This window comes from Oncorhynchus gorbuscha, unplaced genomic scaffold, assembly GCF_021184085.1.
Source record: "Oncorhynchus gorbuscha isolate QuinsamMale2020 ecotype Even-year unplaced genomic scaffold, OgorEven_v1.0 Un_scaffold_4364, whole genome shotgun sequence".
In the NCBI taxonomy this organism is placed as follows: domain Eukaryota; kingdom Metazoa; phylum Chordata; class Actinopteri; order Salmoniformes; family Salmonidae; genus Oncorhynchus; species Oncorhynchus gorbuscha.
Genome location: NW_025748397.1, coordinates 7,886 through 35,522, shown reverse-complemented (window position 1 = coordinate 35,522; position 27,637 = coordinate 7,886). Strand labels below are relative to the sequence as shown.

General features: G+C 46.5%; 1 protein-coding gene across 1 annotated transcript; it reads right to left on the bottom strand.

Annotated features, from left to right (window-relative positions):
- Window positions 1–5,070: 5,070 nt before the first annotated feature.
- LOC124028528 (START domain-containing protein 10-like) lies at window positions 5,071–27,352 on the bottom strand (the record flags this gene model as incomplete). Its single annotated transcript, XM_046340570.1, is given in 5 exon segments — window positions 5,071–5,123; window positions 7,610–7,727; window positions 10,151–10,254; window positions 10,349–10,496; window positions 26,513–27,352. Coding segments are annotated over 5 exon segments (588 nt in total), but the record flags the coding sequence as incomplete, so codon positions are not given.
- Between the last annotated feature and the right edge of the window lie 285 nt (window positions 27,353–27,637).

Here is a 27,637-nt window from a genome sequence, read left to right as displayed (position 1 = left end):
AGAGAGAGATGGTCTGCTGTAGCATGTAGTAACCTAGTGAGAGAGAGATGGTCTGATGTAGCATGTAGTAACCTAGAGAGAGAGAGAGATGTCTGCTGTACCATGTAGTAACCTAGTGAGAGAGATGTCTGCTGTACCATGTGGTAACCTTGTGAGAGAGAGAGAGAGAGAGAGAGAGAGAGAGAGAGAGAGAGAGAGAGAGAGAGAGAGAGAGAGAGAGAGAGAGAGAGAGAGAGAGAGAGAGAGAGAGAGAGAGAGAGAGAGAGAGAGAGAGAGAGAGAGAGAGAGAGAGAGAGAGAGAGAGAGAGAGAGAGAGAGAGAGATGGTCTGCTGTAGCATGTAATAACCTAGAGAGAGAGAGAGATGTCTCCTGTACAATGTAGTAACCTAGTGAGAGAGATGTCTGCTGTACAATGTAGTAACCTAGTGAGAGAGAGATGTCTCCTGTACCATGTAGTAACCTAGTGAGAGAGAGATGGTCTGCTGTACCATGTAGTAACCTAGTGAGAGAGAGAGATGTCTGCTGTACAATGTAGTAACCTAGTGAGAGAGATGTCTGCTGTACCATGTAGTAACCTAGTGAGAGAGAGAGATGTCTCCTGTACAATGTAGTAACCTAGTGAGAGAGAGATGGTCTGCTGTACCATGTAGTAACCTAGTGAGAGAGAGATGTCTCCTGTACCATGTAGTAACCTAGTGAGAGAGAGAGATGTCTGCTGTACAATGTAGTAACCTAGTGAGAGAGATGTCTGCTGTACCATGTAGTAACCTAGTGAGAGAGAGAGATGTCTCCTGTACAATGTAGTAACCTAGTGAGAGAGAGATGGTCTGCTGTACCATGTGGTAACCTTGTGAGAGAGAGAGAGAGAGAGAGAGAGAGAGAGAGAGAGAGAGAGAGAGAGAGAGAGAGAGAGAGAGAGAGAGAGAGAGAGAGAGAGAGAGAGAGAGAGAGAGAGAGAGAGAGAGAGAGAGAGAGAGAGAGAGAGAGAGAGAGAGAGAGAGATGGTCTGCTGTAGCATGTAATAACCTAGAGAGAGAGAGAGATGTCTCCTGTACAATGTAGTAACCTAGTGAGAGAGATGTCTGCTGTACAATGTAGTAACCTAGTGAGAGAGAGATGTCTCCTGTACCATGTAGTAACCTAGTGAGAGAGAGATGGTCTGCTGTACCATGTAGTAACCTAGTGAGAGAGAGATGTCTCCTGTACCATGTAGTAACCTAGTGAGAGAGAGATGGTCTGCTGTACCATGTGGTAACCTTGTGAGAGAGAGAGAGAGAGAGAGAGAGAGAGAGAGAGAGAGAGAGAGAGAGAGAGATGGTCTGCTGTAGCATGTAGTAACCTAGTGAGAGAGAGATGGTCTGATGTAGCATGTAGTAACCTAGAGAGAGAGAGAGATGTCTGCTGTACCATGTAATAACCTAGAGAGAGAGAGAGATGTCTCCTGTACAATGTAGTAACCTAGTGAGAGAGATGTCTGCTGTACCATGTAGTAACCTAGTGAGAGAGAGAGATGTCTCCTGTACAATGTAGTAACCTAGTGAGAGAGAGAGATGTCTGCTGTACCATGTGGTAACCTAGTGAGAGAGAGAGATGTCTCCTGTACAATGTAGTAACCTAGTGAGAGAGATGTTTCCTGTACAATGTAGTAACCTAGTGAGAGAGAGAGATGTCTCCTGTACAATGTAGTAACATAGTGAGAGAGAGAGATGTCTCCTGTACAATGTAGTAACCTAGTGAGAGAGAGATGGTCTGCTGTAGCATGTAGTAACCTAGTGAGAGAGAGATGTCTGCTGTAGCATGTAGTAACCTAGTGAGAGAGATGGTCTGATATAGCATGTAGTAACCTAGTGAGAGAGAGATGGTCTGATGTAGCATGTAGAGATGGTCTGATGTAGCATTTCCCAAACCAGAAACCGTGGATTGATGGCAGCATTCGCGTGAAACTGAAAGCGCGAACCACTGCTTTTAATCAGGGCAAGGTGTCTGGTAACATGTCCGACTATAAACAATGCAGCTATTCCCTCCACAAGGCTATTAAACAAGCTAAGCGTCAGTATAGAGACAAAGTGGAATCTCAATTCAATGGCTCAGACACAAGAGGCATGTGGCAGGGTCTACAGTCAATCACGGACTACAAGAATAAACCCAGCCCAGTCACGGACCAGGATGTCTTGCTCCCAGGCAGACTAAATAACTTTTAGACTAAATAACTGGGCCTGCAGCCTTGCGTGGGTTAACACGTTTAAATGTCTTGCTCACCTCTGCTGCAGTGAAGGAGAGACCGCATGTTTTCGTTGCAGGCCGTGTCAGTGGCACTGTATTGTCCTCAAAGCGGGCAAAAAAGTTATTTAGTCTGCCTGGGAGCAAGACATCCTGGTCCGTGACTGGGCTGGGTTTCTTCTTGTAGTCCGTGATTGACTGTAGACCCTGCCACATGCCTCTTGTGTCTGAGCCATTGCAGGCCCAGACGGCATCCCCAGCCGCGCCCTCAGAGCATGCGCAGACCAGCTGGCCGGTGTGTTTACGGACATATTCAATCAATCCCTATACCAGTCTGCTGTTCCCACATGCTTCAAGAGGGCCACCATTGTTCCTGTTCCCAAGAAAGCTAAGGTAACTGAGCTAAACGACTACCGCCCCGTAGCACTCACTTCCGTCATCATGAAGTGCTTTGAGAGACTAGTCAAGGACCATATCACCTCCACCCTACCTGACACCCTAGACCCACTCCAATTTGCTTACCGCCCAAATAGGTCCACAGACGATGCAATCTCAACCACACTGCACACTGCCCTAACCCACATGGACAAGAGGAATACCTATGTGAGAATGCTGTTCATCGACTACAGCTCGGCATTCAACACCATAGTACCCTCCAAGCTCGTCATCAAACTCGAGACCCTGGGTCTCGACCCCGCCCTGTGCAACTGGGTACTGGACTTCCTGACGGGCCGCCCCAGGTGGTGAGGGTAGGCAACAACATCTCCTCCCCGCTGATCCTCAACACGGGGGCCCCACAAGGGTGCGTTCTGAGCCCTCTCCTGTACTCCCTGTTCACCCACGACTGCGTGGCCACGCACGCCTCCAACTCAATCATCAAGTTTGCGGACGACACAACAGTGGTAGGCTTGATTACCAACAACGACGAGACGGCCTACAGGGAGGAGGTGAGGGCCCTCGGAGTGTGGTGTCAGGAAAATAACCTCACACTCAACGTCAACAAAACTAAGGAGATGATTGTGGACTTCAGGAAACAGCAGAGGGAACACCCCCCTATCCACATCGATGGAACAGTAGTGGAGAGGGTAGCAAGTTTTAAGTTCCTCGGCATACACATCACAGACAAACTGAATTGGTCCACTCACACAGACAGCGTCGTGAAGAAGGCGCAGCAGCGCCTCTTCAACCTCAGGAGGCTGAAGAATTTCGGCTTGTCACCAAAAGCACTCACAAACTTCTACAGATGCACAATCGAGAGCATCCTGGCGGGCTGTATCACCGCCTGGTACGGCAACTGCTCAGCCCTCAACCGTAAGGCTCTCCAGAGGGTAGTGAGCACTGCACAACGCATCACCGGGGGCAAACTACCTGCCCTCCAGGACACCTACACCACCCGATGTTACAGGAAGGCCATAAAGATCATCAAGGACATCAACCACCGGAACCACTGCCTGTTCACCCCGCTATCATCCAGAAGGCGAGGTCAGTACAGGTGCATCAAAGCTGGGACCGAGAGACTGAAAAACAGCTTCTATCTCAAGGCCATCAGACTGTTAAACAGCCACCACTAACATTGAGTGGCTGCTGCCAACACACTGTCATTGACACTGACCCAACTCCAGCCACTTTAATAATGGGAATTGATGGGAAATGATGTAAATATATCACTAGCCACTTTAAACAATGCTACCTTATATAATGTTACTTACCCTACATTATTCATCTCATATGCATATGTATATACTGTACTCTACATCATCGACTGCATCCTTATGTAATACATGTATCACTAGCCACTTTAACAATGCCACTTTGTTTACTTTGTCTACACACTCATCTCATATGTATATACTGTACTCGATACCATCTACTGTATGCTGCTCTGTACCATCACTCATTCATATATCCTTATGTACATATTCCTTATCCCCTTACACTGTGTATAAGACAGTAGTTTTGGAATTGTTAGTTAGATTACTTGTTGGTTATCACTGCATTGTCGGAACTAGAAGCACAAGCATTTCGCTACACTCGCATTAACATCTGCTAACCATGTGTATGTGACAAATAAAATTTGATTTGATTTGATAACCTAGTGAGAGAGAGATGGTCTGATGTAGCATGTAGTAACCTAGTGAGAGAGAGATGGTCTGATGTAGCATGTAGTAACCTAGTGAGAGAGAGATGGTCTGATGTAGCATGTAGTAACCTAGAGAGAGAGAGAGAGAGAGAGAGAGAGAGAGAGAGAGAGAGAGAGAGAGAGAGAGAGAGAGAGAGAGAGAGAGAGAGAGAGAGAGAGAGAGAGAGAGAGAGAGAGAGAAAGCGGTCTGCTCTACCATGTAGCAACCTCTGTTTGAGATCTATGTATTTTCATTTTATTTAAACTTATTTAACAGGGCAAGTCAGTTTAGAACAAATTATATTCACAATGACGGCCTACCCTGGTCAAACCTTAACCCGGGTGGGACTCGCAATCACGGCCGGTTGTGATACAGCCTGGAATCGAACCAGGGCCTGTAGTGACGCCTCTAGCATTGAGATGTAGTGCCTTAGGAAAGACGGGGGAGAGCCCCAGTCTCATTCCCTTGAGATCCCATGGCCTATTTCAGCACACACACGTTTCTAGCCCAGGGAAGCATAGGAAGGATCATACATTATACACAGGTGTTCTCCCGTGTGCACTGGGTCCAGACAACCAGACTCTACTGAGACAAGAGGGTAACGCATGCCTGCTCCCCATCTCTCCCCTCACGCTCCTGGCTTCAGCATTATAATGTGGTGATGGGAGTGTGTACAGTGGGAGTGTAGTGCTGGGCAGTGTAGGCATAAGCAGTCTGGAATGTACTTACTTTGGGAGCCAGAAACTGGGAAGACTTGTTAACAACCCACTTGGGTAGTGAACCTGGGAGGGAGAGAGAGATTGATGTTACACCATGTAATGTCATCCACGGTCAAATCACCCACTGTTAACAGATGTCACACACACGCTCACACCAGAACGGGTGATTTAGAGAGAATTAGATGGAGATATTATCAAGAGCTTTATGATCTTAAAAGAGAGGGAATAACAAAGAAAGAGCAATACAAAGAGAGATGTAGAGAGAGAGATGTAGAGAGAGAGATTTAGAAAGAGAGATGGAGAGAGAGAGATTTAGAAAGAGAGATGTAGAGAGAGAGATTTAGAAAGAGAGATGTAGAGAGAGATTTAGAAAGAGAGATGTAGAGAGAGATTTAGAAAGAGGGGAGGGAGAAAGAGGGAGGGGAGGGAGAAAGAGGGAGGGAGAGAAAGAGGGAGGGGGAGGGAGAAAGAGGGAGGGGGAGGGAGAAAGAGGGAGGGAGAAAGAGGGAGGGGGAGAGAGAAAGAGGGAGGGAGAAAGAGGGAGGGGGAGAGAGAAAGAGGGAGGGAGAAAGAGGGAGGGGGAGGGAGAAAGAGGGAGGGAGAAAGAGGGAGGGGGAGGGAGAAAGAGGGAGGGAGGGGGAGAAAGAGGGAGGGAGGGAGGGAGGAAATAGTAGGAGAAGGAGAGAGAAATGAGAGGGACAGACCCTGACCTCCAGATCCATAGTTACTATGGCGATAGCTATAGAAAGAAGGTCCTGAGTATGAATCATTCATTAACTCTCCAAGCACATTAACCACCAGGTGGTTGCTGAGGGGAGAACAGCTCATAATAAATCCTGGAATGGTATCAAACATGACATTTCCATTGACTCCATTCCAGACATTACTATGAGCCATCCTCCCCTCAGCAGTCTCCACTGATATACAATGGGGTAAAAAAGGATTTTGTCAGCCACCAATTGTGCAAGTTCTCCCACTTAAAAAGATGAGAGGCCTGTAATGTTCATCATAGGAACACTTCAACTATGACAGACAAAATGAGGGAAATAAAATCCAGAAAATCACATTGTAGGATTTTAAATTTATTTATTTGCAAATTATGGTGGAAAATAAGTATTTGGTCAATAACAAAAGTTTCTCAATACTTTGTTATATACCCTTTGTTGGCAATGACAGAGGTCAAACGTTTTCTGTAAGTCTTCACAAGGTTTTCACACACTGTTGCTGGTATTTTAGCCCATCCTCAATGCAGATCTCCTCTAGAGCAATGATGTTTGGGGGCTGTTGCTGGGCAACACTGACTTTCAACTCCCTCCAAAGATTTTCTATGGGGTTGAGATCTGGAGACTGGCTAGGCCACTCCAGGACCTTGAAATGCTTCTTACGAAGCCACTCCTTCGTTGCCCGGGCGGTGTGTTTGGGATCATTGTCATGCTGAAAGACTCAGCCACGTTTAATATTCAATGCCCTTGCTGATGGAAGGAGGTTTTCACTCAAAATCTCACAATACATGGCCCCATTCATTCTTTCCTTTACACGGATCAGTCGTCCTGGTCCCTTTGCAGAAAAACAGCGCCAAAGCATGATGTTTCCACTCCCATGCTTCACAGTAGGTATGGTGTTCTTTGGATGCAACTCAGCATTCTTTGTCCTCCAAATACAACGAGTTGAGTTTACCAAAAAGTTATATTTTGGTTTCATCTGACCATATGACATTGTCCCAATCTTCTTCTGGATCATCCAAATGCTCTCTAGCAAACTTCAGACGGGCCTGGACATGTACTGGCTTAAGCAGGGGGACACGTCTGGCACTGCAGGATTTGAGTCCCTGGCGGCGTAGTGCGTTACTGATGGTAGGCTTTGTTACTTTGGTTCCAGCTCTCTGCAGGTCATTCACTAGGTCCCCCCGTGTGGTTCTGGGATTTTTGCTCACCGTTTTTGTGATCATTTTGACCCCACAGGGTGAGATCTTGCGTGGAGCCCCAGATCGAGGGAGATTATCAGTGGTCTTGTATGTCTTCCATTTCCTAATAATTGCTCCCACAGTTGATTTCTTCAAACCAAGCTGCTTACCTATTGCAGATTCAGTCTTCCCAGCCTGGTGCAGGTCTACAATTGTGTTTCTGGTGTCCTTTGACAGCTTTTTGGTCTTGGCCATAGTGGAGTTTGGAGTGTGACTGTTTGAGGTCGTGGACAGGTGTCTTTTATACTGATAACAAGTTCAAAAAGGTGCCATTAATACAGGTAACGAGTGGAGGACAGAGGAGCCTCTTAAAGAAGAAGTTACAGGTCTGTGAGAGCCAGAAATCTTGCTTGTTTGTAGGTGACCAAATACTTATTTTCCACCATAATTTGCAAATAAATTCATAAAAAATCCTACAATGTGATTTTCTGGATTTATTTTCTCATTTTGTCTCTCATAGTTGAAGTGTACCTATGATGAAAATGATAGGCCTCTCTCATATTTTTAAGTGGGAGAACTTGCACAATTGGTGGCTGACTAAATACTTTTTTGCCCCACTGTATATGTGTGTGTGTGTGTGTATTACCCTTTGGATCCACATGTGCCAGGTAGGTAAGAGTGCAGTGGTTCGGTCCATGGCTCTGGATCAGGTAGCCAGTCTGGATGGACACCGCTCGTACCATGTCCTTCTTAGGGGGGTATTTCTACAGGAATACACAGTGGAACAGCCCTAGTTAGCACAGAACCCTCCATCTGAGGAAATGGTCTCAGCCAGACAGTTCAACTGCTGTGCAGTTGAATCCAGTTATCTGGATTTGTTCTGCATGAGGTGCAGTACACAGCCAGAACATTCAACCAAAATGTATTTAAATAAAATGATGAACTGCCCTGCACTTAAACAGAGTTTCAATTGAAAACATGACAGTCACTTATCAGGAGTTTACTGGCCAAAGCAATATTGTGGAGGGGTAACGTGACAGTATGGATTCTCACTCAGTTAACTATCCTAGTTCCGCTCTGGATCTGTCAGTTCCTGACGCTGACCCTGCCTTGCCCATTAACAGTCAACTCTTACACACTCCTCTCACTAAACGCAATGTGTTTGTCTGGATGTAGGTTTGTCTTGCAGGTTTGTCTGAGTGTAGGTTTGTCTGGGTGTAGGTTTGTCTGGGTGTAGGTTTGTCTTAGTGTTTGTCTGGATGCAGGTTTGTCTGAGTGTGTGTGTGTTTGTCTGAGTGTGTGTGTGTTTGTCTGAGTGTGTGTGTGTTTGTCTGACTGTGTGTGTGTTTGTCTGAGTGTGTGTGTGTTTGTCTGAGTGTTTGTCTGAGTGTTTGTGTGTTTGTCTGAGTGTTTGAGTGTGGAAAGCAGACGCTTACAACAGCACTAGTCACAGGAGAGATCAACTTAACATTGATCACTCAGAGAGAGAGAAATAAGAAGAGGTCTGATTCCAAACCAAGCCCTTATCTCCTTCCTCCCTGCTGTAGGTGACTAGTATTGTAAGGTCTCATTGAACAGGAGAAGGGAGAGCAGTATTACAAAGGCTCCTCCAATAAGCTAAAGTCGAGGTTCTTCTCCACTTCGCAAAGATCCTCGAGGACAAATCGAAGGGCAGAGCCACTGTACTGTGAGTGTTGAGTGAGCTAACTCTGAGCTACCACTGCTCTATCCAACACACAGGCTTTATCCAGCGTTAGCAGTGAGCTAACCCTGAGCTACCACTGCCCTATCCAACACACAGGCTTTATCCAGCGTTAGCAGTGAGCTAACCCTGAGCTACCACTGCCCTATCCAACACACAGGCTTTATCCAGCGTTAGCAGTGGCACGGACCGATAAAGTTTTATTGAAATGCCAGAGGATTAAGTCAACTAATACACCCACAGTCTTACTGAAGTGAGTAAATACTCCACTTACTGTAAACACACATGACCCACCTTTGTCAAACTGTACTTATGTACACACACACGCACACACACCTACTAAAGATACCAAGACATGTCCATTTACAACATGTTCATTTAAATAGAGTGGACAGTCCTACCGAAGCATTTGTTTCCCACTGAGGTCAAGAGAAACTATTCTGCAGGTCTGTTCTCTCCCTTCTGTTTCTACCTACAGAGCGTTGAACAACCAGCTGGTTATCCACTGAGCCTATCCCAGACTCCTGGTCTGGTTCCTGGAGACATCGTCTAGGGCAAATGATTCTAATAATTAGCTGCTTGATAAGCTGAATCAGGTTGGTTGCAACTGGGGTTGGAGTGAACCTATAGAGGGGTAGTTCTACAGGAAAAGGGTTGGAGAGCCATGGGCCAGGTGGTAGAGTACAGGAACAGGGTTGGAGAGCCATGGGCCAGGTGGTATACTACAGGAACAGGGTTGGAGAGCCATGGGCCAAGGTGGTACAGGAACAGGGTTGGAGAGCCATGGGCCAGGTGGTACAGGAACAGGGTTGGAGAGCCATGGGCCAGGTGGTAGAGTACAGGAACAGGGTTGGAGAGCCATGGGCCAGGTGGTAGAGTACAGGAACAGGGTTGGAGAGCCATGGGCCAGGTGGTATACTACAGGAACAGGGTTGGAGAGCCATGGGCCAGGTGGTACAGGAACAGGGTTGGAGAGCCATGGGCCAGGTGGTAGAGTACAGGAACAGGGTTGGAGAGCCATGGGCCAGGTGGTATACTACAGGAACAGGGTTGGAGAGCCATGGGCCAGGTGGTACAGGAACAGGGTTGGAGAGCCATGGGCCAGGTAGTATATTACAGGAACAGGGTTGGAGAGCCATGGGCCAGGTGGTAGAGTACAGGAACAGGGTTGGAGAGCCATGGGCCAGGTGGTACAGGAACAGGGTTGGAGAGCCATGGGCCAGGTAGTATATTACAGGAACAGGGTTGGAGAGCCATGGGCCAGGTGGTAGAGTACAGGAACAGGGTTGGAGAGCCATGGGCCAGGTGGTATACTACAGGAACAGGGTTGGAGAGCCATGGGCCAGGTGGTACAGTACAGGAACAGGGTTGGAGAGCCATGGGCCAGGTGGTACAGTACAGGAACAGGGTTGGAGAGCCATGGGCCAGGTGGTATACTACAGGGTTCTGGACCAGGATTCTATCCCTGTACATGTTTATACTTACGGCATGTTTGACAGAGTAGTTGATGATGATGTAATCACTGCCCATGGGCAGCCAGGAGCGCAGCGTGATGACGTCACGGTTCCTCAGCGGCTTGGGACACTTCCCTAGACACAGACGAGGAGGAGCCTCATTAACATACAGACACACACAGCGCCAAGAACATGGGTGTGTGTGTGTGTGTGTATGGATGTGTCGTACAGGAGTAGTAGCCCACGTCTGCGTTAACAGTGAGTTTTCCGATATCGAAGGTTTCGATGACGTTTGCGTCCCATTTCCTCCGGTACTCGATGTCATGAAGAACATCATACATGGTCTCAGCTGGCACGTCTTTACACGCCATCCGACACTGCAGGAGAAACACACATCAACCATTAGTCGACCAAACAGACACTAAAATAAATACTGTGCATACACTAAATACACTACCTAACTCCTGCTCTCCTTAATACACAGCTGACACCACCCGGATGACAAATACCCTCCACTACTGTGTGTGTTTTTACATGAAGAGATGGGTCAGTAGATACAGATGTGGCCAGTAGATACAGATGTGGCCAGTAGATACAGATGGGTCAGTAGATACAGATGTGGCCAGTAGATACAGATGTGGCCAGTAGATACAGATGTGGCCAGTAGATACAGATGGGTCAGTAGATACAGATGTGGCCAGTAGATACAGATGTGGCCAGTAGATACAGATGTGGCCAGTAGATACAGATGTGGCCAGTAGATACAGATGTGGCCAGTAGATACAGATGGGTCAGTAGATACAGATGTGGCCAGTAGATACAGATGGGTCAGTAGATACAGATGGGGTCAGTAGATACAGATGTGGCCAGTAGATACAGATGTGGCCAGTAGATACAGATGTGGCCAGTAGATACAGATGTGGCCAGTAGATACAGATGTGGCCAGTAGATACAGATGTGTCTCTAGCCTACAGCACCTAAACTGTAAATAACTAACATTTTACAGAGGACTAACACACAGCTACATGAGGGACAGTGTTAGATCCTTCCTTAAGCATGTGGCTTGGGAGGGCAGAGAGAAGAGAGGGTAGAGCAGCGGTTCCCAAACTAAGGGTTGCGACCCCATGTGTTATCAAAATGGGGTCGTGGTAGAATTTCCAAAATCCTGAATTTAAAAAAATATATTAAAAAATATACAAATATAAAAGCAATATGTGAGTGTTGCTCTCATGTTTCAAGAGCGGAAATAAAAGATTGCAGAAATGTTCCACACGCACAAAACGCTTCTTGTGCTGGTGGCAATAAAGGGCCAGCTTAAAATGTGCAGTTTTGTCACGCAACACAATGCCACAGGTGTCTCAAGTCGAGGGAGAGTGCAATTGGCATACTGACTGCAGGAATGACCACCAGAGCTGTTGCTAGAGAATTGAATGTTCATTTCCCTACCATAAGCTGCCTCCAACGTCATTTTAGAGAATTTGGCAGTCTGTCCAACCGGCCTCACAACCGGCCACGGATAACCACATCAGCCCAGGACCTCCACATTCGGCTTCTTCATCTGCGGGACCGTTTGAGACCAGCCACCCGGGCAGACGATGAAACCGAGGAGTATTTGTCTGTAATAAAGCCCTTTTGTGGGGAAAATCCTCATTCTGATTGACTGTCCTGGCTCCCCAGTGGACGGGCCTGGCTCCCCAGTGGACGGGCCTGGCTCCCCAGTGGACGGGCCTGGCTCCCCAGTGGACGGGCCTGGCTCCCCAGTGGACGGGCCTGGCTCCCCAGTGGACGGGCCTGGCTCCCCAGTGGACGGGCCTGGCTCCCCAGTGGACGGGCCTGGCTCCCCAGTGGGTGGTCCTGTCTCCCCAGTGGATGGGCCTGGCTCCCCAGTGGGTGGTCCTGTCTCCCCAGTGGATGGGCCTGGCTCCCAAGTGGGTGGCCCTATGCCCTCCCAGGCCCACCCATGGCTGCGCCCCTGCCTAGTCATGTGAAATCCATAGATTAAGGCCTAAAGAATTTATTTCAATTGACTGATTTCATTATATGAACTGTAACTCCGTAACATTGTTGAAATTGTTGCATTTATATTTTTGTTCAGTATATATACACACACTATTTGATTATAATATCGCCTTTGTATTTCAAAATCCTTGTAAATGTGGATAACTTTAAACATCTAAGTGAAAATCATATAAATCTAAAAGTTAAAATTCAACTAGAGAGAGCCCTTAGATGGTGGGGAAAAAGCCTCTAGAGAGCCCTTAGGTGGTGGGAAAAAGCATCTAGAGAGAGCCCTTAGGTGGTGGGAAAAAGCCTCTAGAGAGAGCCCTTAGATGGTGGGAAAAAGCCTCTAGAGAGAGCCCTTAGATGGTGGGAAAAAGCCTCTAGAGAGAGCCCTTAGATGGTGGGAAAAAGCCTCTAGAGAGAGCCCTTAGATGGTGGGAAAAAGCCTCTAGAGAGAGCCCTTAGATGGTGGGAAAAAGCCTCTAGAGAGAGCCCTTAGATGGTGGGAAAAAGCCTCTAGAGAGAGCCCTTAGATGGTGGGAAAAAGCCTCTAGAGAGAGCCCTTAGATGGTGGGAAAAAGCCTCTAGAGAGAGCCCTTAGATGGTGGGAAAAAGCCTCTAGAGAGAGCCCTTAGATGGTGGGAAAAAGCCTCTAGAGAGAGCCCTTAGATGGTGGGAAAAAGCCTCTAGAGAGAGCCCTTAGATGGTGGGAAAAAGCCTCTAGAGAGAGCCCTTAGATGGTGGGAAAAAGCCTCTAGAGAGAGCCCTTAGATGGTGGGAAAAAGCCTCTAGAGAGAGCCCTTAGATGGTGGGAAAAAGCCTCTAGAGAGAGCCCTTAGATGGTGGGAAAAAGCCTCTAGAGAGAGCCCTTAGATGGTGGGAAAAAGCCTCTAGAGAGAGCCCTTAGATGGTGGGAAAAAGCCTCTAGAGAGAGCCCTTAGATGGTGGGAAAAAGCCTCTAGAGAGAGCCCTTAGATGGTGGGAAAAAGCCTCTAGAGAGAGCCCTTAGATGGTGGGAAAAAGCCTCTAGAGAGAGCCCTTAGATGGTGGGAAAAAGCCTCTAGAGAGAGCCCTTAGATGGTGGGAAAAAGCCTCTAGAGAGAGCCCTTAGATGGTGGGAAAAAGCCTCTAGAGAGAGCCCTTAGATGGTGGGAAAAAGCCTCTAGAGAGAGCCCTTAGATGGTGGGAAAAAGCCTCTAGAGAGAGCCCTAAGATGGTGGGAAAAAGCCTCTAGAGAGAGCCCTTAGATGGTGGGAAAAAGCCTCTAGAGAGAGCCCTTAGATGGTGGGAAAAAGCCTCTAGAGAGAGCCCTTAGATGGTGGGAAAAAGCCTCTAGAGAGAGCCCTTAGATGGTGGGAAAAAGCCTCTAGAGAGCCCTTAGATGGTGGGAAAAAGCCTCTAGAGAGAGCCCTTAGATGGTGGGAAAAAGCCTCTAGAGAGAGCCCTTAGATGGTGGGAAAAAGCCTCTAGAGAGAGCCCTTAGATGGTGGGAAAAAGCCTCTAGAGAGAGCCCTTAGATGGTGGGAAAAAGCCTCTAGAGAGAGCCCTTAGATGGTGGGAAAAAGCCTCTAGAGAGAGCCCTTAGATGGTGGGAAAAAGCCTCTAGAGAGAGCCCTTAGATGGTGGGAAAAAGCCTCTAGAGAGAGCCCTTAGATGGTGGGAAAAAGCCTCTAGAGAGAGCCCTTAGATGGTGGGAAAAAGCCTCTAGAGAGAGCCCTTAGATGGTGGGAAAAAGCCTCTAGAGAGAGCCCTTAGATGGTGGGAAAAAGCCTCTAGAGAGAGCCCTTAGATGGTGGGAAAAAGCCTCTAGAGAGAGCCCTTAGATGGTGGGAAAAAGCCTCTAGAGAGCCCTTAGATGAGTTGAGAAAACAATCAGAAATACTGTTAGAAATATTGTTAGAATGTTTTTCAATTGACTGCAATAGCCCCAATTAAGAGAGTAAACATTGGCTGTTAATTACAAAATGGTTGGGGTCATAAGAATTTTCAAATATCAAAATGGAGAGGAGACAGAGAGGAGAGGAGAGAAGGGAGGGAGAGAAAAGAGAGAAAGGAGGGATGGGGGAGAAGAGAGAAAGGAGGGATGGGGGAGAAGAGAGAAAGGAGGGATGGGGGAGAAGAGAGAAAGGAGGGATGGGGAGAAGGAGAAAGGAGGGATGGGGGAGAAGAGAGAAAGGAGGGATGGGGGAGAAGAGAGAAAGGAGGGATGGGGGAGAAGAGAGAAAGGAGGGATGGGGGAGAAGAGAGAAAGGAGGGATGGGGGAGAAGAGAGAAAGGAGGGATGGGGGAGAAGAGAGAAAGGAGGGATGGGGGAGAAGAGAGAAAGGAGGGATGGGGGAGAAGAGATAAAGGAGGGATGGGGAGAAGAGATAAAGGAGGGATGGGGAGAAGAGATAAAGGAGGGATGGGGAGAAGAGAGAAAGGAGGGATGGGGAGAAGAGAGAAAGGAGGGATGGGGGAGAAGGAGAAAGGAGGGATGGGGAGAAGAGAGAAAGGAGGGATGGGGGAGAAGAGAGAAAGGAGGGATGGGGAGAAGGAGAAAGGAGGGATGGGGAGAAGAGAGAAAGGAGGGATGGGGGAGAAGGAGAAAGGAGGGATGGGGGAGAAGGAGAAAGGAGGGATGGGGGAGAAGAGAGAAAGGAGGGATGGGGGAGAAGGAGAAAGGAGGGATGGGGGAGAAGGAGAAAGGAGGGATGGAGGAGAAGAGAGAAATGGGGGAGAAGAGAGAAATGGGGGAGAAGGAGAAAGGAGGGATGGGGGAGAAGAGAGAAAGGAGGGATGGGGGAGAAGAGAGAAAGGAGGGATGGGGGAGAAGGAGAAAGGAGGGATGGGGAGAAGGAGAAAGGAGGGATGGGGAGAAGAGAGAAAGGAGGGATGGGGAGAAGGAGAAAGGAGAGATGGGGGAGAAGAGATAAAGGAGGGATGGGGGAGAAGAGAGAAATGGGGAGAAGGAGAAAGGAGGGATGGGGGAGAAGAGAGAAAGGAGGGATGGGGGAGAAGGAGAAAGGAGGGATGGGGAGAAGGAGAAAGGAGGGATGGGGAGAAGAGAGAAAGGAGGGATGGGGAGAAGAGAGAAAGGAGGGATGGGGAGAAGGAGAAAGGAGGGATGGGGAGAAGGAGAAAGGAGGGATGGGGAGAAGAGAGAAAGGAGGGATGGGGAGAAGAGAGAAAGGAGGGATGGGGGAGAAGGAGAAAGGAGGGATGGGGAGAAGAGAGAAAGGAGGGGTGGGGAGAAGAGAGAAAGGAGGGATGGGGGAGAAGAGAGAAAGGAGGGATGGGGAGAAGGAGAAAGGAGGGATGGGGAGAAGAGAGAAAGGAGGGATGGGGGAGAAGGAGAAAGGAGGGATGGGGAGAAGAGAGAAAGGAGGGATGGGGGAGAAGAGAGAAAGGAGGGATGGGGAGAAGGAGAAAGGAGGGATGGGGAGAAGAGAGAAAGGAGGGATGGGGGAGAAGAGAGAAAGGAGGGATGGGGGAGAAGAGAGAAAGGAGGGATGGGGGAGAAGAGAGAAAGGAGGGATGGGGGAGAAGAGAGAAAGGAGGGATGGGGGAGAAGAGAGAAAGGAGGGATGGGGGAGAAGAGAGAAAGGAGGGATGGGGAGAAGAGATAAAGGAGGGATGGGGAGAAGAGATAAAGGAGGGATGGGGAGAAGAGATAAAGGAGGGATGGGGAGAAAGGAGGGATGGGGAGAAGAGAGAAATGGGGGAGAAGGAGAAAGGAGGGATGGGGGAGAAGAGAGAAAGGAGGGATGGGGAGAAGGAGAAAGGAGGGATGGGGAGAAGGAGAGATGGGGAGAAGAGAGAAAGGAGGGATGGGGAGAAGAGAGAAAGGAGGGATGGGGAGAAGAGAGAAAGGAGGGATGGGGAGAAGAGAGAAAGGAGGGATGGGGAGAAGGAGAAAGGAGGGATGGGGAGAAGAGAGAAAGGAGGGATGGGGGAGAAGAGAGAAAGGAGGGATGGGGGAGAAGGAGAAAGGAGGGATGGGGAGAAGAGAGAAAGGAGGGATGGGGAGAAGGAGAAAGGAGGGATGGGGGAGAAGGAGAAAGGAGGGATGGGGGAGAAGAGAGAAAGGAGGGATGGGGGAGAAGGAGAAAGGAGGGATGGGGGAGAAGGAGAAAGGAGGGATGGGGGAGAAGGAGAAAGGAGGGATGGGGGAGAAGAGAGAAAGGAGGGATGGGGAGAAGGAGAAAGGAGGGATGGGGAGAAGGAGAAAGGAGGGATGGGGGAGAAGGAGAAAGGAGGGATGGGGAGAGAGAGAGAAGAGCAGAGAAGAGCAGGGGAGAGAGAAGGGAGAGAGGGGGGAGAGAGAAGGGAGAGTGGGGAGACTAAGTAGAGAGGCGGGAGAGGAGAGAGTAGAGAGAAGGGAGAGAGAAGGGAGAGAGAGGGGAGAGAGAAGGGAGAGTAAGTAGAGAGAAGGGAGAGTAAGTAGAGAGAAGGGAGAGTAGAGAGTAGAGAGAAGGGAGAGGAGACCGCTTGTTTGTGTGTGGGGGTGAATGTTTAATAGTAAAACCGTTGGCACAGAATTATGCCAATGTCAGGCTCTTAAAAGATGAGAACGTGCGCGCGCCCACACACAACAGAGTTCTGCAAAACTGCCCTACAGTAACGCCATCTCCATGGTTACCTCAGCCAAGGGAAGACTCCACACCACAACAACAGACAGAAGATGGGGGAGGGGAGAACCTAGAGGTCGACCGATTAAATAAGCATGGGCGATTAATTAGGGCCGATTTCAAGTTCATAACAATCGGTAATTAGGGCCAATTTCACTCCGAGGAAACTGCGTGGCAGGCTGACCACATGTTATACGAGTGCAGCAAGGAGCGAAGGTAAGTTGTTAGCTAGCATTAAACTTATCTTATAAAAACATTAAATCTTAACAATCACTAGTTAAATACACGGTTGATGATATTACTAGTTTAACTAGCTTGTCCTCTGTTGCAAATAATGAATGCAGTGCCTGTTAATTTATCACAGAATCACAGCCTACTTCGCGAAACTGGTGATGAAGTGCATTCGCGAAAAAAAGCACTGTCGTGGCACCAATGTACCTAACCATAAACATCAATGTACCTAACCATAAACATCAATGTACCTAACCATAAACATCAATGTACCTAACCATAAACATCAATGTACCTAACCATAAACATCAATGTACCTAACCATAAACATCAATGTACCTAACCATAAACATCACTGTACCTAACCATAAACATCACTGTACCTAACCATAAACATCAATGTACCTAACCATAAACATCAATGTACCTAACCATAAACATCAATGTACCTAACCATAAACATCAATGTACCTAACCATAAACATCAATGTACCTAACCATAAACATCAATGTACCTAACCATAAACATCAATGTACCTAACCATAAACATCAATGTACCTAACCATAAACATCAATGTACCTAACCATAAACATCACTTGAACCTAACCATAAACATCAATGTACCTAACCATAAACATCACTTGAACCTAACCATAAACATCACTGTACCTAACCATAAACATCAATGTACCTAACCATAAACATCAATGTACCTAACCATAAACATCAATGTACCTAACCATAAACATCAATGTACCTAACCATAAACATCACTTGAACCTAACCATAAACATCACTTGAACCTAACCATAAACATCACTGTACCTAACCATAAACATCACTGTACCTAACCATAAACATCAATGTACCTAACCATAAACATCAATGTACCTAACCATAAACATCAATGTACCTAACCATAAACATCAATGTACCTAACCATAAACATCAATGTACCTAACCATAAACATCAATGTACCTAACCATAAACATCAATGTACCTAACCATAAACATCAATGTACCTAACCATAAACATCACTGTACCTAACCATAAACATCACTGTACCTAACCATAAACATCAATGTACCTAACCATAAACATCACTGTACCTAACCATAAACATCAATGCCTTTCTTTAAATCAATACACAAGTATATATTTTTAACCTACATATTTAGTTAAAATAAATTCATGTTAGCAGGCAATATTAACTAGGGAAGTTGTGTCACTTCTCTTGCGTTCAGTGCAAGTAGAGTCAGGGTATATGCAGCAGTTTGGGCCGCCTGGCTCGTTGCGAACTGTGTGAAGACCATTTCTTCCTAACAAAGAATAATTAATTTGCCAGAATTTTACATAATTATGACATAATATTGAAGGTTGTGCAATGCAACAGCAATATTTACACTTATGGATGCCACCGGTTGATAAAATACGGAACGGTTCCGTATTTCACTGAAAGAATAAACGTTTTGTTTCCGGATTTGACCATATTAATGACCTAAGGCTCATATTGTGTGTTTATTATATTATAATTAAGTCTCTGATTTGATATAGCAGTCTGACTGAGCGGTGGTAGGCACCAGCAGGATCGTAAGCATTCATTCAAACAGCACTTTCCTGCGTTTACCAGCAGCTCTTCACAATGCGTGAAGCATAGCGCTTTTTATGACTTCAAGCCTATCAACTCCCGAGATTAGGCTGGCAATACTAAAGTACCTATTAGAACATCTAATAGTCAAAGGTATAAAAAATACAAAAAGGTATATAGAGAAATAGTCCTATAATAACTACAACCTAAAACTTCTTACCTGGGAATATTGAAGACTCATGTTAAAAGGAACCACCAGATGTCATATGTTCTCATGTTCTGAGCAAGGAACTTAAAATGTTAGCTTTTTTACATGGTACATATTGCACTTTTACTTTCTTCTCCAACACTTTGTTTTTGCATTATTTAAATCGAATTGAACAAGTTTCATTATTTATTTGAGACAAAATATTTTTATTTATGTATTATATTAAGTTCAAATAAAAGTGTTCATTCAGTATTGTTGTAATTGTCGTTATTACAAATATATTGAAATAAATAAATACATTTTAAAAATGGCCGATTAATCGGTATCAGCTTTTTTTGGTCCTCCAATAGACCTCTAGGAGGAGTGCACTACTTTCAATCACAGCCACATGGGGATAACCCTGAACACTATATGAGGAACCACAGCCAAATCTACACTCTAGTCTATCCAGATTACGATCTATGGTCATGAGGACCTGTTATCAGTTACTACTGCAATTTCACTGGTGATTCAGTAACCCAACTCTGTGTGTGTGTGTGTGTGTGTGTGTGTGTGTGTGTGTGTGTGTGTGTGTGTGTGTGTGTGTGTGTGTGTGTGTGTGTGTGTGTGTGTGTGTGTGTGTGTGTGTGTGTGTGTGTGTGTGTGTGTGTGTGTGTGTGTGTGTGTGTGTGTGTGTGTGTGTGTGTGTGTGTGTGTGTGTGTGTGTGTGTGTGTGTGTGTGTGTTGGACTAAGGACTTAAGTCACAATGGAGTTGAGAGAATAATGAAGTGATTGTGTCCACAGGGCAGACTGAAACAGGAGGGGGAAGACTATCAATGCAATTATATTAAACTAATTCAGTACAATCCTCTGCCCTTTGAGGGCAGGAGAGAGCAAAAACGAGACTAAACTGTGGTGCTGTGTTTGAAACGTAAAACTGAAATCCCATGTGCGAGCGGTCAATGTTGGCAGTATACGTGTATGTTGCCACATTTCAGGCTTCAAACATAAAGATATAAAACTGTATTTTTTTGTGAAGAATCAACAACAAGTGGGACACAATCATGAAGTGGAACGACATTTATTGGATATTTCAAACTTTTTTAACAAATCAAAAACTGAAAAATTGGGCGTGCAAAATTATTCAGCCCCTTTACTTTCAGTGCAGCAAACTCTCCAGAAGTTCAGTGAGGATCTCTGAATGATCCAATGTTGACCTAAATGACTAATGATGATCAATACAATCCACCTGTGTGTAATCAATTCTCCGTATAAATGCACCTGCACTGTGATAGTCTCAGAGGTCCGTTAAAAGCGCAGAGAGCATCATGAAGAACAAGGAACACACCAGGCAGGTCCGAGATACTGTTGTGAAGAAGTTTAAAGCCGGATTTGGATACAAAAAGATTTCCCAAGCTTTAAACATCCCACGGAGCACTGTGCAAGCGATAATATTGAAATGGAAGGAGTATCAGACCACTGCAAATCTACCAAGACCTGGCCGTCCCTCTAAACTTTCAGCTCATACAAGGAGAAGACTGATCAGAGATGCAGCCAAGAGGCCCATGATCACTCTGGATGAACTGCAGAGATCTACAGCTGTGGTGGGAGACTCTGTCCATAGGACAACAATCAGTCGTATATTGCACAAATCTGGCCTTTATGGAAGAGTGGCAAGAAGAAAGCCATTTCTTAAAGATATCCATAAAAAGTGTTGTTTAATGTTTGCCACAAGCCACCTGGGAGACACACCAAACATGTGGAAGAAGGTGCTCTGGTCAGATGAAACCAATATTGAACTTTTTGGCAAAAATGCAAATCGTTATGTTTGGCGTAAAAGCAACACAGCTCATCACCCTGAACACACCATCCCCACTGTCAAACATGGTGGTGGCAGCATCATGGTTTGGGCCTGCTTTTCTTCAGCAGGGACAGGGAAGATGGTTAAAATTGATGGGAGGATGGATGGAGCCAAATACAGGACCGTTCTGGAAGAAAACCTGATGGAGTCTACAAAAGACCTGAGACTGGGACGGAGATTTATCTTCCAACAAGACAATGATCCAAAACATAATGCAAAATCTACAATGGAATGGTTCAAAAATAAACATATCCAGGTGTTAGAATGGCCAAGTCAAAGTCCAGACCTGAATCCAATCGAGAATCTGTGGAAAGAACTGAAAACTGCTGTTCACAAATGCTCTCCATCCAACCTCACTGAGCTCGAGCTGTTTTGAAAGGAGGAATGGGAAAAGATTTCAGTCTGTCGATGTGCAAAACTGATAGAGACATACCCCAAGCGACTTACAGCTGTAATCGCAGCAAAAGGTGGCGCTACAAAGTATTAACTTAAGGGGGCTGATTAATTTTGCACACCCAATTTTTCAGTTTTTGATTTGTTAAAAATGTTTGAAATATCCAATAAATGTCATTCCACTTCATGATTGTGTCCCATTTGTTGTTGATTCTTCACAAAAAAAATACAGTTTTATATCTTTATGTTTGAAGCCTGAAATGTGGCAAAAGGTCGCAAAGTTCAAGGGGGCCGAATACTTTCGCAAGGCACTGTATGTATGTATGTATGTATGTATGTATGTATGTATGTATGTATGTATGTATGTATGTATGTATGTATGTATGTATGTATGTATGTATGTATGTATGTATGTATGTATGTATGTATGTATGTATGTATGTATGTATGTATGTATGTATGTATGTATGTATGTATGTATGTATGTATGTATGTATGTATGTATGTATGTATGTATGTATGTATGTATGTATGTATGTGGTCCTGTGGACCAGACAGTAGATGCTCACAGTCACATGATACACAACCTCTAACCTCAAACATTATACACACACCCTTCCCCCTGCATCAGACTGCACTACAGTCCGCTGCTGTGTTTAATCAAACATCCCTCCTTCTCCCTTGCTCCCCCACTCTACCCTCCCCCTCCCCTCTCCCAGGCCTGTCAAAGCGCATGTGTTCTGCTGGACATGGGTAGACAAATGTGGAAGAGAAGGATGAGAGGGGATGAGTGTGTATCTGTATACCATCAGTGAACAGGGTTTCCCCTCAGTCCTCAGGGTGTGTGTGGGCTGGATAGAGTCCAAACAGTCCCCGGCAGTCTGACAGCTTGTTAAACCAGCCACATACAGGGCATGTCAGAGTGTGTGTGGGCTGGAGAAGGTCCAAACAGTCCCCGGCAGTCTGACAGCTTGTTAAACCAGCCACATACAGGGCATGTCAGAGTGTGTGTGGGCTGGATAGAGTCCAAACAGTCAGTCTGACAGCTTGTTAAACCAGCCACATACAGGGCATGTCAGAGTGTGTGTGGGCTGGATAGAGTCCAAACAGTCAGTCTGACAGCTTGTTAAACCAGCCACATACAGGGCATGTCAGAGTGTGTGTGGGCTGGATAGAGTCCAAACAGTCAGTCTGACAGCTTGTTAAACCAGCCACATACAGAGCATGTCAGAGTGTGTGTGGGCTGGATAGAGTCCAAACAGTCAGTCTGACAGCTTGTTAAACCAGCCACATGCAGAGCATGTCAGAGTGTGTGTGGGCTGGATAGAGTCCAAACAGTCAGTCTGACAGCTTGTTAAACCAGCCACATACAGAGCATGTCAGAGTGTGTGTGGGCTGGATAGAGTCCAAACAGTCAGTCTGACAGCTTGTTAAACCAGCCACATACAGGGCATGTCAGAGTGTGTGTGGGCTGGATAGAGTCCAAACAGTCAGTCTGACAGCTTGTTAAACCAGCCACATACAGAGCATGTCAGAGTGTGTGTGGGCTGGATAGAGTCCAAACAGTCAGTCTGACAGCTTGTTAAACCAGCCACATACAGAGCATGTCAGAGTGTGTGTGGGCTGGATAGAGTCCAAACAGTCAGTCTGACAGCTTGTTAAACCAGCCACATACAGAGCATGTCAGAGTGTGTGTGGGCTGGATAGAGTCCAAACAGTCAGTCTGACAGCTTGTTAAACCAGCCACATACAGAGCATGTCAGAGTGTGTGTGGGCTGGATAGAGTCCAAACAGTCAGTCTGACAGCTTGTTAAACCAGCCACATACAGAGCATGTCAGAGTGTGTGTGGGCTGGATAGAGTCCAAACAGTCAGTCTGACAGCTTGTTAAACCAGCCACATACAGAGCATGTCAGAGTGTGTGTGGGCTGGATAGAGTCCAAACAGTCAGTCTGACAGCTTGTTAAACCAGCCACATACAGGGCATGTCAGAGTGTGTGTGGGCTGGATAGAGTCCAAACAGTCAGTCTGACAGCTTGTTAAACCAGCCACATACAGAGCATGTCAGAGTGTGTGTGGGCTGGATAGGGCATGTCAGAGTGTATTCAGAACCATTGAATTTTACAACATTTTGTTACGTTACAGCCTCATTTTAAAATGGATTTACATAAAAACCTGTCCTCATCAATCTACACACAATACCCCATAAAGACAAAGTGAAAACGGGTTTTTAGAAGATTTACTAATTTATTTAAAATAAAAAACAGAAATACCTTATTGATTGGACATGAATTGGAAAAGCACACACCTTTATTAAAATAAGGCCCCACAGTTGACAGAGCAGAAACCAAGCCGAGATGTGGAAGGAGTTGTTCGTAGAGCTCAGAGACAGGATTGTGTAGAGACACAGATAGAAGGTCCAAGAACACAGTTGCCTCCATCATTCTTAAACGGAAGAAGTTTGGAACCGCAAAGACTTTTCCTAGAGCTGGCCGCCTGGACAAACTGAGTAATCGGGGGAGAAGGGCCTTGGTCAGGGAGGTGACCAAGAACCACCAAGACTCCTCCTAGAGCTGGCTGCCCAGCCAAACTGAGTAATCGGGGGAGAAGGGCCTTGGTCAGGGAGGTGAGCAAGAACCACCAAGACTCCTCCTAGAGCTGGCCGCCTGGACAAACTGAGTAATCGGGGGAGAAGGGCCTTGGTCAGAGAGGTGACCAAGAACCCGATGGTCACTCTGACAGAGCTCCGGGGTTCCTCTACTTAATGGTAGAGTGACCAGATGGAAGCCACTCCTCAGTAAAAGGCACATGACAGCTTGCTTGGCGTTTGCCAAAAGGCACTTAAAGGACTCCCAGACCATGAGAAACAAGATTCTCTGGTCTGATGAAACCAAGATTGAAGTCTTTGTCCTGAATGTCAAGCGTCACGTCTGGAGGAAACCTGACACCACCCCTACGGTGAAGCATGGTGGTGGCAGCATCATGCTGTGGGGATGTTTTTCAGTGCCAGGGACTGGGATACTAGTCAGGATTGAGGGAAAGCTGAACGGAGCAAAGTACAGAGAGATCCTTGATGAAAACCTGCTCCAAAGAACTCAGGACCTCAGACTGGGGTGAAGGTTCACCTTCCAACAGGACAACAACCCTAAGCACACAGCCAGGACAACACAGGAGTGGCTTCGGGACAAGTCTCTGAAAGTCCTTGAGCACGGATTTGAACCCGATCGAACATCTCTGGAGACCTGAAAATAGCTGTGCAGCAACACTCCTCATCCAACCTGACAGAGCTTGAGAGGATCTGCAGAGAAGAATGGGAGAAACTCCCCAAATACAGGTGTGCCCAGCTTGTAGTGTCATACCCAAGAAGACTGGAGGCTGTAATCGATGCCAAAGGTGCTTCAACAAAGTACTGAGTAAAGAGTCTGAATACTTACTGTATGTAAGTGGGACATATTATTTTTGTATTTTTTTAAATATATACCTTAGCACAAAAAAAAAGTTGAAATGTTTTGGCTTTGTTATAATGGGGTATTGTGTGGAGATTGGTGAGTGGGAAGAACAACAAAGTCAAGGGGTCTGAATACTTACCGAATGCACTGTACATACAGAAGCTCAGCCTGCCTTTGTGTGTCAGTATAATGATGATGGGAGTTTAATAGAGATGCTGATGATATTGCTGACTAACGGTTACAGGCTGATATATTGTTGATGATAATGATAATTATTCTGCTAATGATGATGAAGACAAAGACCTCTCCCCCAACCTCCCCCTCCGTCTTGGGGTTTCAATGCCTCTGCACTTTACATGCCCCTGTTCTTCACTACTGTGGGCACTCAGAGGAGAACACTACAACAGCCTGGATCTCTCTTTCTCTCACACACTTTCTATGTTCATCAGCTGGGAGAGCATCCATGCTTTTATTTCAGTCTATAAATAGAAGAGCAAGATCATAGCATCAATGCCTCCTGAGCACGGACACACACAACACACACATTTACATACGAGTTGAGAGAGAGACGCACACAACACACACATTTACATACGAGTTGAGAGAGAGACGCACACAACACACACATTTACATACGAGTTGAGAGAGAGACGCACACAACACACACATTTACATACGAGTTGAGAGAGAGACGCACACAACACACACATTTACATACGAGTTGAGAGAGAGACGCACACAACACACACATTTACATACGAGTTGAGAGAGAGACGCACACAACACACACATTTACATACGAGTTGAGAGAGAGACGCACACAACACACACATTTACATACGAGTTGAGAGAGAGATGCACACAACACACACATTTACATACGAGTTGAGAGAGAGACGCACACAACACACACATTTACATACGAGTTGAGAGAGAGACGCACACAACACACACATTTACATACGAGTTGAGAGAGACACACAAGGATGTAACGGTTTGAGGGAGACTCCCAATCAGTGTGTGTATCCTGCTATGTGTGGTAAGCAGACTGCTGTCCTCCCTCTGTATGTGTGTGGAGCTATTATGAGAAGGTCCAGCTGTCCTGTATGAATACACAGAGAGATTACCTCTGCAAACAAACGGAGCACCACACACACACTCCCCTACAGGCATGAGTGCAGAGAGAGAAGGCCTCTCCTTAAGCACACATTAAACACTCCGTGGCATTACGCAAATCAGGCCAACGGACACTTCAGAGACAGATAGATGACAGCTCATATAACAGGCTTACTGCCTACCTACCAGACCCATCATAGGATCCCTTGTCTGACCGTCATGTCTGTCAAAAATGTGTGTGCCAGTTAAGGTACCTGCCATTCAGTAGCCCACACACACAGGTAGCAGAACAGACTACCTGCAGCTTCTTACATCACACACACACACACACACAGGTAGCAGAACAGACTACCTGCAGCTTCTTACATCACACACACACAGGTAGCAGAACAGACTACCTGCAGCTTCTTACATCACACACACACACACACACACACACACACACACACACACACACACACACACACACACACACACACACACACACACACACACACACACACACACACACACACACACACACACACACACACACACACACACACACCCTGTTTGAGTTGACAGTAGCCTGCTCCTCCAGTGTGATGTCAGAGATGATTAAACACGTATACAGTCCACACACATCCTGTTTGACCTTCTGTTTCCCTCTCCCCCTCCTCCCTTCATCAAACAACTCTATGTGAACACCTGTTTGCCGGCTATCCTGCCACAGACCCGGATACACACACGCTGGCACCTACAACACCCACCTGACCTCGGCCCTGATCTAATTCTGTCCTTTCTTCCTGTAAATAACACTTTCTTGCCCTCCTTTGAGTAATATTACGTAAGGGTTTGAATTTAGGCAATTTTATACTTCCTACTATGGGACTGTGTGACCAAGGTAGCCCGTATGGTTCCCTCTGCTTTACACACATTATATTCAGCTGTTTACCGGCCTAACCTGTTCTCACCTTAATCTTGTGGAGTGACTTCTCCTCGTCTCCTCCTATAGTCTGGGTCCACACGGTCATGCCAGTTTTGTTGTAGGTCAGACTCCAGCCCTCCTCGCTCCCGCACTCCTCCTTGAAGTTGCTGAATGCCCGGTCGTCCGGGATCAACACCGACTCCGCCGACATGATCTGTTAGCGAGGAGCGCGAGCTCGCTCTTCTGCAGGTCACCGGGAAGAACAACGACGAGACCGAGCCGAGGTAGGGGAACTCCCGGTGGCGAAGAGACCCAATCCCGAGGCAAACTGGGACGAACGGGCGCCGGTGAAGAGTGACTGGGCTAAACGACGCACTCCTCTATCCTCTGAGTGAATTATTCATCTAATTTAATTTATCGCCGAGCAAGCAACCCGCTAAACCGAGTCTTGTTATGATGGGTGTTAGAAAGGGGAGCTGCGCTGAATCACCGAAAGCATACAAAAACGAAGAAAGCACAAAAACACCGGTATAAAAATAACATATATTTCATAGAAACTATAGTCACGAGTGGAAGCTTTCCGGCTTTTATCTTATAACACTATTGACCCTCTGGCGTGAATCAATTGCAGTTCAATATGGTCCGCAGCAGCTATTTCAGGGAGCCATATGTTTCTGCTGTCTCACGGCGACTCGGCTGGAAATAAAAGGCTGACAAGTGCGAGGGTTATGATCAATCGTTTCCCGTTTACATTTCAGTTCCCCTGCGTCGCTGTGTGCCCCCCTATGGTCCCTCGACGTCGTTGATGGTGCAGTGTGGAGAAAAGGGTACAGCGTTGGTGACACACAGAGAAGCGACAAAAGATTGACAATCGAAGTGAAACCGCCCACTCGGCTACGTGCGCACACATCCTTCTGTAAGGGACCAGAAATCAGCTGCGCGCCTGGTCCTATAAACTGGCGGGTCTCCTCGCTTCCTCCATCCCTTTTTCCTGTTGTTGTTTATTTTCTAACTATTTGTCTGTTTCAACAACAGAACCATTACTGCGGGAGATGTCTTTGGGAAAATGCCTTTAGGAAGTGACGTTTCTAGGATTTGAAGACAATTGGAGGCTTAGCCCAAAGCTGGTAAGTGGTCTGGGGGGTCATTCTCCCCTGGGGTAAAAAAAATA